General features: G+C 38.1%; 1 protein-coding gene across 20 annotated transcripts in view; it reads left to right on the top strand.

The window, feature by feature from the left end:
- LOC138388347 (transducin-like enhancer protein 4) overlaps positions 1-14,213 on the top strand; it is a 148,291-nt gene that overhangs the window by 22,728 nt on the left and 111,350 nt on the right. For 16 of the 20 annotated variants that reach the window (XM_069476368.1, XM_069476366.1, XM_069476360.1 and 13 more), the window contains one exon: positions 14,063-14,125. The exons of 3 other annotated variants lie outside the window; for them this stretch is intronic. In XM_069476368.1, coding sequence (XP_069332469.1) covers positions 14,063-14,125 — 63 coding nt within the window. Of the gene's footprint in view, positions 1-4,433; positions 4,529-14,062; positions 14,126-14,213 lie in introns of all 20 variants that reach the window. One more of the 20 variants, XM_069476369.1, reaches the window with a different exon arrangement.

Genomic DNA, 14,213 nt, shown 5'->3' with positions numbered 1-14,213 from the left:
TCTTAATTGAGAGACAGAAAGAGCCCTAAGCTTGAATCAATACCTAACAATACAGCTACTCAATTTGTAGCACTATCTAATCTCAGTTGTCTTAAAAGAGAACTGCTTACCTTAAGGGATTTTATTCATAAGTCTACTCTCATAAATATTTCTGCCAACCAAACTATGGGGCAGCTATTCTTCCCATTTCATGGTTGTAGAAATAGAATCCAGATGCACTTGGGGGTTTGCTTAAAGTCATGGTTTAGTTAGATTAGTAATTAGGGAGTCATACTGGGATTTGGGGCTGCACAGTTATATCATTCACAGTATCTGGTGTGCTTTTCAGAATGTTTTGTCACTTGAGTCTAAATTCTTTCCATGCCTTTCTGTAACTGTCCCCCAAACAAACCTTGACCCAAGCCTGTGATTTCCCTATTTTAATAGCATCATATCCACTACTTACCTGCTGGAATTGTGGATTCTTTACTGTGGTTGTCTAAATCTCGTGAAGCCGCACGTGCTGCTGGTTCTCCCTCTGTAATCTGTCACCATTACTGTCCATCAGTCTCTTGTCATACTGGAGGCTGTGCTGGCCTCCAGGCTGTCTTTTTGCCCACAGTCTTTGTCTTCTCTGAAGCTCAGGGTACACTTCTGTATCTTTCTTTTGGTGTTGGGTCATTTTTAGGGGCCTTTCTCTACTCCTGAAAATCCTACCAGTATTCCCAGCATGGCTCTTCTCGGCTAATTTTCTACCCTTTTATTTAGGTGATCTCATTCACTCCACTGGGTAGATGAATCTCAATTTTTTCTGTAGTCTAGACTTCTCCTCTGAGAATATGATTTGTCCTCATTTCCGCTGAATGTCTCATAGGGACTTGGACTCAACAGGTCCCAAAATGATACCCTTTTGCACAAGCCTGCTCAGTGTTCCCTATCAGAGGAAATGGTAGCACTGTCCACCCAATTTCTCAAGCCAGAAACCTGCTGGGCGACAGGTGATTATTGCCCTTCCCTCTTATTCATTAACCACACCCAGTCAATCATGAGGTCTTCTGGAATCTACTCCCAGTTAGTCTTGCCTTTGTTTACTTCTCTCCAGCTATCTGATCATGGTGAATTACTTAACTACTTTACTCTTCTTTGACTTTATCTGTAAAACGGGGACAAGAGTAATCCTCTCAAAATTGTTCTGAGCATTAAGTGAAATATCTAGCACAGAGTAAGCTCTCCATGTATATTAGGATGATGATCATGATCTAACATAGTTTGCCACCATATTTAAAATGAGTAATGCAGTAGTCTCCTAACTGGTGTAACCAGGGTGCAGATAATCCTGGTCCACTAGGCTCTTCTGCATCTATTTCTCCAGCCTCCTTTTTTGCTGCCACTGCCCCTTTCACTTTTCCTGTTCTTTGAACCTGAATGTCCCATGCTGGTGCAGCAGGCAGACCAGTGGTCTTGCCTTTTTCCCTGTGCACCTCTCCTTTGTCTGTCAGACTCATTTCACCCTCAGTTACTCAGGGAAACTTTCAAGCATTTTAAGATACTATGCATTCTATTGTTACAGTGACATTGTTTCAGTGTCTTTTTCTTTTGCTAGGTTATGGGCTCTGTAAATCCTATCTTGTTCCCCTACTGTTATCTCAGACCATGACACGGTACCTGGCAGAGTAGTAGATAATTATTGAAAATTGTGAGATTAATATGGCTCACATATTACTCTCCAAAGCCAGGATGGGTTTCTTCTGCCCCTCACCCTTACATTTCTAGGGCTCCTCTGTATACCACCTCTGGCACTTACCACATGACGTCTATTGTGTTTATTTCTATCTGGTGTTCTCTCCTACTGGATTGTAAACTCCTCAAGGGTTCAGACCAATTGTACTTGACTGCTCTTTCTACCACAGCTTCTAGCTTAGCGTAGAAGCTAATACCTGAAAACATCTTACTGAATTTCGTAAGTCTGAGGGTGTTTTGGGAATTCATTTTGTTCCTATTCTGAGATTATCTCTCATCCTCCATCTTTCCTCTTGTGGTATGTTTTGTGGTTATAAATCTATTCTTTCCTTCCACAGCCATTTAAATAAAATCAGTGGCAAGAAGGAGGTGGAGGACAGAAATGCACTGTAGTGTCTTGACCTGTCTGGTATTTATTGTCATTTTCCTAGGAATTGTCCTTGGTAGGTCCTTGCCACCTTCCAAATGAAGTTCAGACTCCTCCTTAGTGTGGTATTCAAGACCTTCCGCAGTCTGACCCCAGTGAACCCTTTCTGTCCATATTTTCTACTGTTTTTTGTTGCATGCATTCTGAGCTCTAGTTTAATGGTTTTCAATCTTGCCTACACATTAGAATCACCTGGGGAGTCTTAAAATAAAATACTGAAGTCTGGGCTCTACCTTTGGAGATTTTGAGTTAACAGGCCGGGGGTGAGGCCTGGGTGTTGGTGTTTGTGAAACTTCTGCTAGTAAAGCTGGGGCTGCAAACCACTGACCAGCTAGCTCAGTGTTTCCCACAGAGTGTCATTTCTTCTTAGTGTTATGAGCCGAAAGGGTCCCATGGTCAAAGAAGTTTGAGTAACATTGCTTTTAATGTGTTCCTTTCCAAAGATGTAGAACTAACTATCATATGAAAGGTTCTGAGATGTCCAACGGGAAAGAAAGCTGTTTAACTTTCTTCAAGCTGTGTGAGGTCATCTGATCAGGGAGCCCTTTATTTATATAATACTTACTAATAATATCTGCAAAATGTTATCTAGAATGCTTTGGGAGATGATGTTTTCAGCCACATCTCAACTTTTAAGTCAATTCTTTATTTGTCCTCCCCTGGTCATCTCATCCAAATCAGACACCCTCACCCCAGGGTTCTTTCTTAGACCCCCTGTTTTATCTTTTTCGTATCACTTCTCATTATCTGAAATTCTTCTTCATATACTTGTATGTTTGCTTCTGTCTCCCTGCCCCTATGATGTGAACTCCAAGACAGCAGGGACTTATTTGTCTTATTCACCCCCGTGTCTCCATCCAGCACCTAAAATAGTCCTAACAAATAGTGTTGAATGGACAGAAAGGCAGTGATACATTTGTGGTTTGGGCTTTTTCTAAGATACATGTGTTTACATATTTTAAACTACTTACACAATTTAATTTAAAAGCAACTTAAAATTTTAAAAGTAAATAGGTATATAGGATCACAAATAGATGACAATAGTTTCCTTTAATTATAATTTTCTCAACCTGCCAGGTAAAGTATTAAAAAAGAAGAAAACAAGCAAAAGTAGATGTGAGCCTGGTTATAGGAAAATACTATTATTTTTGTGGTTATAGAAAGCTCCCAGTCTGGTATGGGATTTTTCCTTTCTAATTACTGAGCCAGCCCGTCCCAGGTAGCTTCCTCCAGTATTCAGGGATCACATTTGTGTGAGCCATTGAAGGAAGCTTGAGTGAGGACTCAGTGAATGATGGCACACTTTTGTGTGGGGTACACAACCCCAATGACAAAAAAAAAAAAAAAAAACCCTCAGCAAAACTCACAAAACAGGCAAGGAATAGTTTAAGGCTTTTTACTATAATTACTAGCACCTTTTTACCGTGAGAGTATACAAGTTTGTCAAGGCCAGTGGGGAGGCAATTTGTGTATCAGAATCCATATGTGGCATCCTAAGTCAAGTTGCCTGCTGCCCAGGGATAAAGCAACCAGTGATGCTGTAGCAAATCTTGCACCTTGTTTGGAAGGGATTTGAATGGCCTGTTCTCTTTAAGTGTCCTCATGCTACAGCTATGTCCATGGCTCCCCAAGTCTGGCTCTAAGTTTGTAGCATGCTAAGTAAGTATGAACTGGTCTTCACATATTATAGCATCTGTAATTCCTGAGACCACCGACTATGCCTTGAATTATTAGGAACTGCTCCTTCACTTTCTGTGAGCCCAGTGATGCCTTTACGTGAACAGGGCCTTTCCTTGGGCTATTAAAATCATCAAGTTGGTTTACTCAGGAGATACCATTGTAGAGATCTATCGTGAACTCTGTATGTAAGGTACTCTTCCCATGTTCCATGTAACCAAGTTCCGGTAGGTCAGGTGATTAGAAATCTGGTGTAAGTAATCTCAGGAAGGAGGTTGAGCTGCATCTCCTTTTATTGCATTTTGAAATAATCTTAAAAACACGTATCCTGCCAAGGTTTCAGAATGTAATCTTTAATCATTTACTCACCAGTCAGGAATTGTCCAGAATGAATTTGCATTTCCTTTTGTTGCCCACTGTGATTACTTATTCTTTTTTGAACAGCATGGTGTCCTAAATGCCAGAAAAGATGTGTTATGGGAAGCTAAATTAACCAGATCAGAATGCAAGCAGGTTTTCCAATGGATATTTCTTTATGGTTGATATTTTGATGTGCTCTAACTTTAGGCATACCTTATTTTATTGTGCTTTGCTTTATTGGGCTTCACAGATACTATGTTTTTTACAAATTGGAGGTTGTGGTAACCCTATGTTGAGCTGTTTTTCCAACAGCGTGTGCTCACTTCATGTCTCTGTCACATTTTGGTAATTCTCACATATTTCAAACTTTCTCATATCTGTTGTGATCTGTGGTCAGTCATCTTTGATATTACTAGTATAACTGTTTTAGGGCATCATGACCCATACTCATAGAAGATGGCAAAATGTTATGTGTGTTCTGACTACTCCACTGACTGGCCATTCCCTCTGCCTCAGGCCTCCCTATTCCCTGAGTATCAACAGTATCAAAATTAGGCCAGTTAATAACCCTACAGTGGCATCTAAGTGTTCAAGTGAAAGGAAGAGTTGCATATCTCCCACTTTAAATCAAAAGCTAGAAATGATTAGGCTTAGTGAGGAAGGCATGTTGAAAGCTGAGATAGACCAAAAGCTAGGCCTCTTGCACCATAGTAAGCAAAGGAAAAGTTCTTCAAGGAAATTGCAAGTGCTACTCCAGTGAACACATGAATGATAAGAAAGCAAAGCAGCCTTATTGCTGATTTGGAGAGAGTTTTAGTAGTCTGGATAGAAGATCAAACCAGCCACAATATTCCCTTCTGCCAGAGCAAGGCCCTAACTCTCTCCAGTTCTGTAAAGGCTGAGAGAAGTGACAAAGCTGCAGAAGGAAAGTCTGAAGCTAACAGAGGTTGGTGCATGAGGTTTAAGAAGAGAAACTATCTCCGTAACATACAGGTGCAAGTGCTGATGTAGAAGCTACAGCAAGTTGATCTAGCTAAGCTAATTGATGAAGGTAGCTACACTAAACAGATTTTCAGTGTAGACAAAACAGCTTTCTCTTGGAAGAAGATGCCATCGCACACTTTCATAGCTAGAGAGGTCAGTTCCTGTCTTCAAAAGACAGATCAACTCTCTTGTTAGGGGCTAATGCAGCTAGTGACTTTAAGTTGAAGCCAAAGCTCATTTACCATTCCGAACATCCTAGGGCCTTAAGAATTATGTTACATGTACTCTGTGCTCTAGTAGAAAACGGAGGAACAAAGCCTGAATGATAGCACATCTGTTTACAGCACGGTTTACTGACTATTTTAGGCCCGCTGTTGAGATCTGCTCAGAAACAAAGATTCCTTTGAAAATATTACTGCGCGTTGACAATGTACCTTGTCACCCAAGAGCTCTGAGGGAGATGTGTGAGGAGATTAGTGTTGTTTTAATGCCTACTAACACAATATTCATTCTGTACCCTGTGGATCAAGGAGTGATTTTGACTTGTCTTATTGTTTAAGGAAATACATTTTGTAAGGCTCTAGCTGCTGTAATAGTTATTTCTCTGATGGATCTGAGCAAGGTAAATTGAAAACCTTTTGAAAACGATTTGCCATTCTAGGTGCCACTAAGAACATTGGTGATTCATGGGAGAAGGTTAAAATATTGACATTAACAAGAGTTTGGAAGAAGTTGATTCCAGCCTTCATGGTTGAATTTAGGGGTTCAAAGTCTCAGTGGAGAAAGTAATGCAGATGTGGTGGAAATAGCAACAGAACTAAAATTAGAAGTGGAACCTGAAGATGTGACTGAATTGCTGCAATCTCATGATAAAACTGAAACAGATGAGGAATTGCTTTTTATGGATGAGCAAAGAAAATGGTTTCTTGAGATGGAATCTATTTCTGGTAAAGATGCTGTGAACATTGTTGAAATGAAAACAAAGGATTTAGAATATTACATAAACTTAGTTGATAAAGCAGTGGCAGGGTTTGAGAGGATTGATGCCAATTTTGAAAGAAGTTGTACTGTGGGTAAAATGCTAACAAACAGCATGACATGCTACAGAGAAATCTTTCGTGAAGCAAGAGTCAATTGATGCAGCAAAATTAATTGTCTTTTTGAGAAATTGCCACAACTACCTCAACTTTCAGCAGCCACCACCCTGATCAATCAGCAGCCATCAACATTGAGGCAAGACCCTTAACCAACAAAAACATCACAACTCGCTGAAGGCTCAGGTGATCGTTAGTATTTTTTAGCAATAAAGTTTTAAAATGAAGGTGTATATACATTTTTATTTTTTTAAGACTTAATGCTATTGTGCACTTAATAGACTGCAGTATAGTGTAGACATAACTTTTATATGCACTGGGAAACCAGAGAATTTGTGTGACTCTCTTTATTGTAATAATCACTTTATGACGGTAGGTCTGGAATCCAACCCACAATATCTGTGAGGTATGCCTGTATTCCAAAATAATTTTAGCAGTCCTGCGAGAGAATTAACAAGATTCCAACCATCTAAACTGAACTGTAGTTTCTTCTGTTCATTCAAGAAATGTATATTAGAGTGTCTTCTACATACCAGGCATTGGGGCTATGGACAAAAATGTCTGCCCTCGTGGAGCCTGTGTTCTCTAGAACCTTGCTCTACTAGGGGTCTGGTCTGTGGACCAGCAATGTCAGCATTACCTTGGAGTTTGTTAGAAGTGTAGACTCTCAGGAGCTATTCCAATCTGGATTTTAACATGATTCCCAGGTAATTAGTATGCACAGTAAAGTTCGGGAAGCAGTAGTCTAGCCCATGTAAACAAAAGCATATACGAGATAATTTCAGATGGTTACAAATGGTGTCAAGAAAAGACAAGACTATAATGGGCCAGAGGGTGGGAGGAGAGTGAATAATCAAGGATGGTTAAGTGAAGGTATCTGAGGGGCTGTCCCGTGGGCTGAGACTTAAATGATGGATAGGGAATGAGCCAGGGGAAGATCTGGGGAAAGTGGTTCCAGGTGGAGGGAACAGCAAGTGCAAAGGCCAGGAAGAGGGACTTTTCTCTTCTATCCTTGCTGTGCCTTCTGGTCTAGCCAGGCTGGGGCCTGTGGATTCACTTGCCTATGGTGCCTGGACCTGGAAGTATAATCGAAGCGTGTGGTGGAGCGGTATCTGGACAAACAGGAAAAAAGCAAAACTTGGGTTTTGATAAGAGTTGGCTACTCATCATAGCAAGAAAACAATCAAAAGGATCGAAAGGATGTTTTGGCAGTGATAGCGTCAAAGAATTAAAATTTTATATAATTGAGAGGGAGAGGAAACCATGAGAGGCTGTGCTAGAATTAGAAGGAGGAAGGGGGAAAAATGCTGAGGAATGTGAGTGAGGTAAATGGAGATTTAATGAAAAACAGAGATAAACAAGAAGTAATCAGACAAGGAAGCTTTAGCCTAACCTAAGGAGAAAGACCGAAAAATATAGCATGGCTCTCAGTGTAAAAGGTGTCTTGTTGCTTTCCTAAAAAGGGTAGGCATCCTTGATGAAAACTTGGTGAGGACCATTAGTCTGTTTTGTTTTGTTTTGTTTTGTTCCTTTATCCAAAAGTTTTTTTTTGTCTTTAGGTGTTTCTTACATTATTTTGGTCATATGTGTTGGGAAAAATCAAGATGAATGATCTCCATCTGTAATACTATGGGCACAAAGAGTATTTTCTCCCTCTGGAATGGCTAAGTATGATAGTGCTTAATTATAGATTAGCATTCAAAGGCACCTGTACATTTATATTAGTAGGAAAGAATGAGGCAAAGAGAGAGAGAGAGATGGAGAGAGAAAAGGAGGGAAGGGAGACAGAAGAGAAACGATACAGAAAGTATCTGGCAAGGCTTACTCTGACACACTGGCTGAGGAGTGCTGGGGCAAGAAGCATTTGCAGAACTTGAGTGTCTTAGTAATCAGGTTCTCTGACCAGTTCTACCTTGCTCTGTGAAGGCTGAAGCTAAGCTCTCCAGAGAAGGTAATTCCCTACTCCCACAGACATCCCACTTTTCCCTCCTATCTTTTTTCCATTTTCCCTGCCTCTCCTCTCTGATGGAGCTGTGTATAACTATGAGAACATTGTTTACAGTGTTTTCCAGACTTGAGAACTGAAATGATTTGACCTTGTACAAGTAATTGGACGTCTGGCACAATGATCGTCATTCTCAACTTTGATGGTATATTGCTCTCTTAATCACTCTTAATGTTGGAGCACTATTTAAACACAGTAACCAGAGCCCAGAAGATATATATAGGATAATAGGCACCTAAGATTTCCCTTAAAGAAATGCCTTCTAAAAAGCTCTAATAGTGATAGGAACAGGCACTCTTTTTTTTTTTTTTTTTTTTAAATGATTGTAATAATGCTTCAGTAAAATACAGCTTTACCTTTGCAGACAGATTGGAATAGTTTCATGAAATGTAGGTATACTGTGACAGTCTTTAGGAATGACATTGTCCTGTATATTCCTGCATGAGCACCACAAATAGTAGCACTATATATCTTGTTAGGACAAACAAATGGGGTGCTTGAGTGTACTCAATTAACAGAGCTGCACACTGGGTACTTTACAGCGTACTTAACATGCAGTAAAATAATACAAATATGAGTTCAAAGCACACTCCAGAATGACATTGCTTGTGGTATTATCAGTAGAATAAGTTGTTTTAGTTAAACTCTGGGGTGGGGGCTGGGGGAGGGAAACGGGGGTAATGTGTCAAAAATGGTTGAATAGTGATACTTTCATATTGTTCAAGGTAATACAAATTAAATACCCTCTGGGCAGTACCTTTTTTGAAAATAGCTGTAAAACTTCACAAAATAAGTCTTAGTTTGAATCAGTTCTTAGAAAACTGATAGATGGCCTATTAAATTGATTTTTATAATTTTATAACTTATTTTATTGCTTTATTAAGCAGTGGTAAATATTTTGTACAAAGTAAGCACCTGAACTAAAATAAAACTTAGGCATCTGGTTTACCAACTTGTTAGCAATACTGACAATACTTTTGGCACAAACCTCTAAGTCTTTTTTCCACTCTGGCTTTAATAAAAAAAAAATGTTAAATTAGTTTTATCCATTACATGTTCCTATCTCTTTTACAAAGTTGATTTTTGAAAACTGGATAAAAACTGAGTTGTTAGTTTAAAGAGATAGTACTACTTGGATAGTTTTCCTTATGTGTAGTCTGGATATTTTTATTAAGTCAGAAAGAATTTCTTATTAGTCCTCTAACTTTTTAATCTGGGGTCAGGCAGGATCAGTTCCAGGAGTTGTAGTTTGTTCAGAAAATTCGGAGCAAATCAATGAACAAGTCAAGATAATTTATTTAACACATTGACTCCCACACTAGAAAAAAATTTTTTCCTTGGGGCCATGATGTTTTATTACAGAAATAGAATAAAAACCTCAAAACTTCAAAAACAAAATGATCTTTCTAATTTAATGAAAAATTTGTTATTTTTTTATCGTTTTCTGTGCATGAGTTATATGTAATTTGAAAAATAGTTCACTCGGCTCAAGGTAAAGAGACGAGTGAGTTACATATGCTTCATGAGGCCCTGTGCTCAAAACTAGTGTGAGTTAAATACAACTCACATAGCAGTTAATGTATTAAAAATTACAGTCTTGGTTCTGTAGTGGCGAAGTGAGAGGGAAGGTTGCAGATTTGTGTTTTTTTCCAAAAGGGATCAGGCAAAATAAGTAGGAATTTTTTTGTTACTTTTTAAAATTGTTTATGTAAAATGGGTGTGTATGTGTTCTTGATAAAGATTTAATAAAATAAATAGGTTCATCTTTTTAAAAAATTTTGGCAAAGAAAGTACAATAGAAAACTAACAGTGAAAAGTTATTCTTCAAGAATGTTTTCCTGAAACTGTAATTGCTTTTTTTCAAGTTGGCTGCTGAAATGGTTTCCTAATAACGCTTTGTTATTCTGTTTTATTTCAACAATACATATGTAGTAATGTTGTTCCTATTTTGATGAGAGTCTGAAAACCCCACAAAACACTTTTTTAAACCAACAATTGCTTTTGATACTTCTCTTTGATTACTAAAATAAAGCTATTGGTACTTTCTCTCAAGTTTATTATGTTGTTAAAATAAATTTTTTTTAAAGGGAAGCAATATAGGCAGAAATCTAAATAAAAATTAGATTTTTATTAAATCAGGTCTATATGAGGGAATGTAATTAAATTCAAGTATTGGCTTAACTAGTTTTTTGACTTACTTAAATTACTCGTAATTTGTTATAAGTGACAAAGAAAACATGTATTTGATATTGTGTCCATTAGTATTTGTTATTTTTTAATCTAGTGATTGAGTTAGGGTGTCCTTTCCAATGTCTGACATTGCTTTCCCATGATGTAGGGTAATTAATAAAGTTTCCAATGATTCTTGAGTGTTGGAGTGTGAAGAAAACGGGATGAAAAATTCTTTCTTGGTGTTTCTCTGTTTTGTTACTAACTGGTCATGCTGCTAGCCCATTGTCACCACTTCAGAGTTAGCTTGTTGCCATTCATATGTCATGTACTGAGTGCATATTCAAGGGATTTTCATAGAATGCCTTTTATAAGTTACCTTTTTCTAAGATACTTTGGAGAATAGTATAAAGGTGGGAAATTACAGAGAGGAAATAGAATGGCAGTGGGTTGAGGGTAGGAGAATATTATATGTGCAACTTTTTATTTTTTTTTAAATGAATATCTTGATGGATAGCGGAATAGAAATGTTAAATACTAGTGTTAATGTATTTGATGAAGTATGGCTGCCAAAATGACCTTTTTGTTATATTTTGACATGAACAGTTGTCCTTTTATTGGGGCCATTAATGCTATTTTGGAACATCATAGGCTTCTAAAGGCAATAGTTTAGCAGTGTCCATAAAGCATCGAATACTATTATAACATCTAGTAACCCTAACAGCAATATTTCAGAATCGCTGCCTGTTTAAATGGGCTATCTGTGAATGTGCTTGCTCAGGGATGCATGACCCACATCACCTATAAATTTGATTGGAAGCTACAGTGCTGGCATAGGCTGATGGATAGCAGATTAGAGCCCTGATTAACCATGTGATTCGAAGACTGGGAATATATTGTCTAAGCAAGATTCATCACATGCAATCAGAATTTCAAGTGGTCAGATGAAATTCAAATGTGTATTGTGGCTTTCTTCCCCTAGTGCTTTTCCTCCTAGGTTGCTTTTTTCCCCTTCTTTCCCCAAAGCTGAAAAATACTTCTTTGATGAATCTGCTCCTTACCCTAAAGCTGTCTGTCTGTTATTCATCAGAAAGCAGGTCGCAGTTCAGTGAGCAGAAGAAAAGATTTTAATAGAAGCTGTGCCAAGGGCTGTAATGCATCATTTTAGGGCCCTAATTACATTACAATGACAAATATCAATGGTGACAACAGCAATAACCTACATCCTTTAATGGCTGTGCTGGAAAAGGAGTTTGGGCCCCCGCCATTAGATTAGACTCAGTTTCAAAACATAGGCCTTTGGAAGTGTGTGTCCACAGTGTTATTGGCTGATGGCTGGAGCCTAGGGGAAAAGGCCTGTAAATAAATGATGCCTCCCTAAAGCTGGGTCCTATGGGACAAAAGAGGCAAAATTAGATGACCGTGGAAGCAGCAGTGTTTCCGAGGCAACTTTAGCTTTCAAAGTGAGGAATGACCTGCTTAATTTTATGAAATCACACACATGTCCCACCTCCCCTGCTGCCAATTAGCCTGACCATGAAAATCCATTGGCATGACAACTTAAAGAAATTAAGAAGTCTTTTAAACAAAAGGAGACCTTTAAAGAAAAAGTTTGAAAATTCCTACCCTCCTTTTTCTGTTTTGTGTGCTAACATACATGAGTCAGTAAAAAGGCTTTTCACTTTTTTACATTTATTTTTAAGAAAATGTAGAATTCTTTTTAAAATAATTGCTCACACTTAGAATAGCTGAGGTCTAAAATTTTGGTCTTTATTTTGCCAGATGAATGAGTTTCCTTAGAGTAGTTTTTATTGCCTAGATTATGTAGGCAAACTAAAGAACTCAGTTTTCTTATGTGCCCACACATTTTTCAACCCTCCTAGCAAGGGACTATTTTATTTATGTAAACAACATAATGAGGAAAATATGCTTGGCAGATGGTTCTAAGCATTAGAATCATCAGTTTGGTCTGCCCCGAAGTGTCTCATTATCTTTTATTCTCTCCCCCTCCACCTCTCCCTGCAAAAAGCTTAACAACCAAATGCCTTTGAGACGCAGTACTTGCAGCCTAGTGAATGCTGCTCTATTTTCCTAGCTCACCCTGGAATTTCACCCCATAACCACTGTGGTATGTTCGTCCAGGTGGAGAGTGGTTTGGTGATTCCCATTGCAGCTTTTCATGGTGGTTTAAGCATTCTTAAAGGATGGCTAAATGCTCCGTGGGGCCAGTGCAGTAAATTAAATCAGGTCAACACAGTTGGGTCCTTATTCACTGCTGCTTATTGGTGCAGGGTTTTTGTCCATCCTGTTAGGAATGCAGGCTGGAATGAAAAGCTTAGGTTTGAAACTTCATGGTGAATTTGTGTTTTCTGTTGGCTGGCAAAGTTTTTAAGGTGCTGACATTTAAAAGATTGCATAGCTACAAAGTCAAGAGGTTGCTGATGAAAGAAGGAAGCCTAGATTGCACAAGTAGAGTGTCGCTGTCATTCTGGTAATGACTTAGCAAGAAAAAGAGCATTTTTGTCCTTTCATAAAATGAGGAACTGACCCAGGATGGAATATATTTTAAGATTGTCTCAAAAATCGTAATTGCTTTATGTTTTCTGCCTTTCAACACTCTAAACTCTCCTTCCCCGCCCCCGTCATTAAAATATGAGCTATTTTATATGTATGTGTATAAAAAACTGAATGTTTACATATCACAAAGTATACAAGGCACCATCTAAAAATAAAAATTAAGATGAATATTGGTAAAGCTCTGGGTAGATTTTTAAAGAAAACATGTATTGGTGGTTTTTATTTTTTCCTTTTTTTTTTTTTAAACTTACTGTAGCATCCTACTGGTATAAAATCTGTGTGCTTCCAAAAATTATTAGAGAATAGATTGTTATCTGACGTTGTTGTGACTTTTGCAGATCTTACTAGAAAGATAAATGTCCCCAAGGATAGTCTCCAGATACAGATTGCTTTCTGCTAAGTATAGTAAGATTTCAGTATGTCTCAACTTCTACACGCTGAAAACCCTGGTGAGACACATTTGGAAACTTTTACAGTTGAAGAAAACCTTCCATTCGCCAACAATTTTATCTAAGAATCTGAATTAGCCAAATTATTTGGATTGGTTGGGTTCTGTTATTTCAGGATGTTGGGAACTTGAGTGTAAAATCCCAGTACTAACGTTTTTTCAAGCAAAGGCCACAAATGTAAAAATCTTTAGTTATTAATTGAAGGAGTTGGGTGGTAGGGAAGAATGTATTTCTCTAAACTCTTAAAGACTTAGATTTAGGGTTTTATGAAAAACAACATAAGAATGGACAAGGGTCATGGTGAAAGCTTTTGAAAACTGATTTCTAGTCATGAAAATTAAATTTTTTTATATTGCCCTGGTGCTTGAAGGTTAACTTTTGAAGATGAATGCTGGTTAATAAATTGTGCTGTTAAATGTGGCACTGTTTTCACTACCTCCTTTTAATGGGCTTGCTGCTAAGATAGTTTCCTTCTTCCTTAGGAAATACACTAGCCAGATTCTAAAGTATATTTTAATATCCTGTTAATATTTTGGGAATCCATAATCAGCTGACTGTTCTCTTTATTGCTTTTTCCTTTCCTTTTTTTTTTTCATTGCAGGCAGAGATTGTCAAGAGGCTGAATGCTATCTGTGCACAAGTCATTCCTTTCCTGTCCCAAGAGGTAAGGTAGTTGATTTCAGGTACTGTGTTTAGAAGTTACCATTTTAGTAGTTTTGCAGAAAAGGGATTGTGAAGCTGACTCTATGGCC

This window comes from Eulemur rufifrons, chromosome 7, assembly GCF_041146395.1.
Source record: "Eulemur rufifrons isolate Redbay chromosome 7, OSU_ERuf_1, whole genome shotgun sequence".
In the NCBI taxonomy this organism is placed as follows: Eukaryota; Metazoa; Chordata; class Mammalia; order Primates; family Lemuridae; genus Eulemur; species Eulemur rufifrons.
Note: the sequence above shows the minus strand (reverse complement) of the source record. Positions and strands in the feature narration are given on the sequence as shown.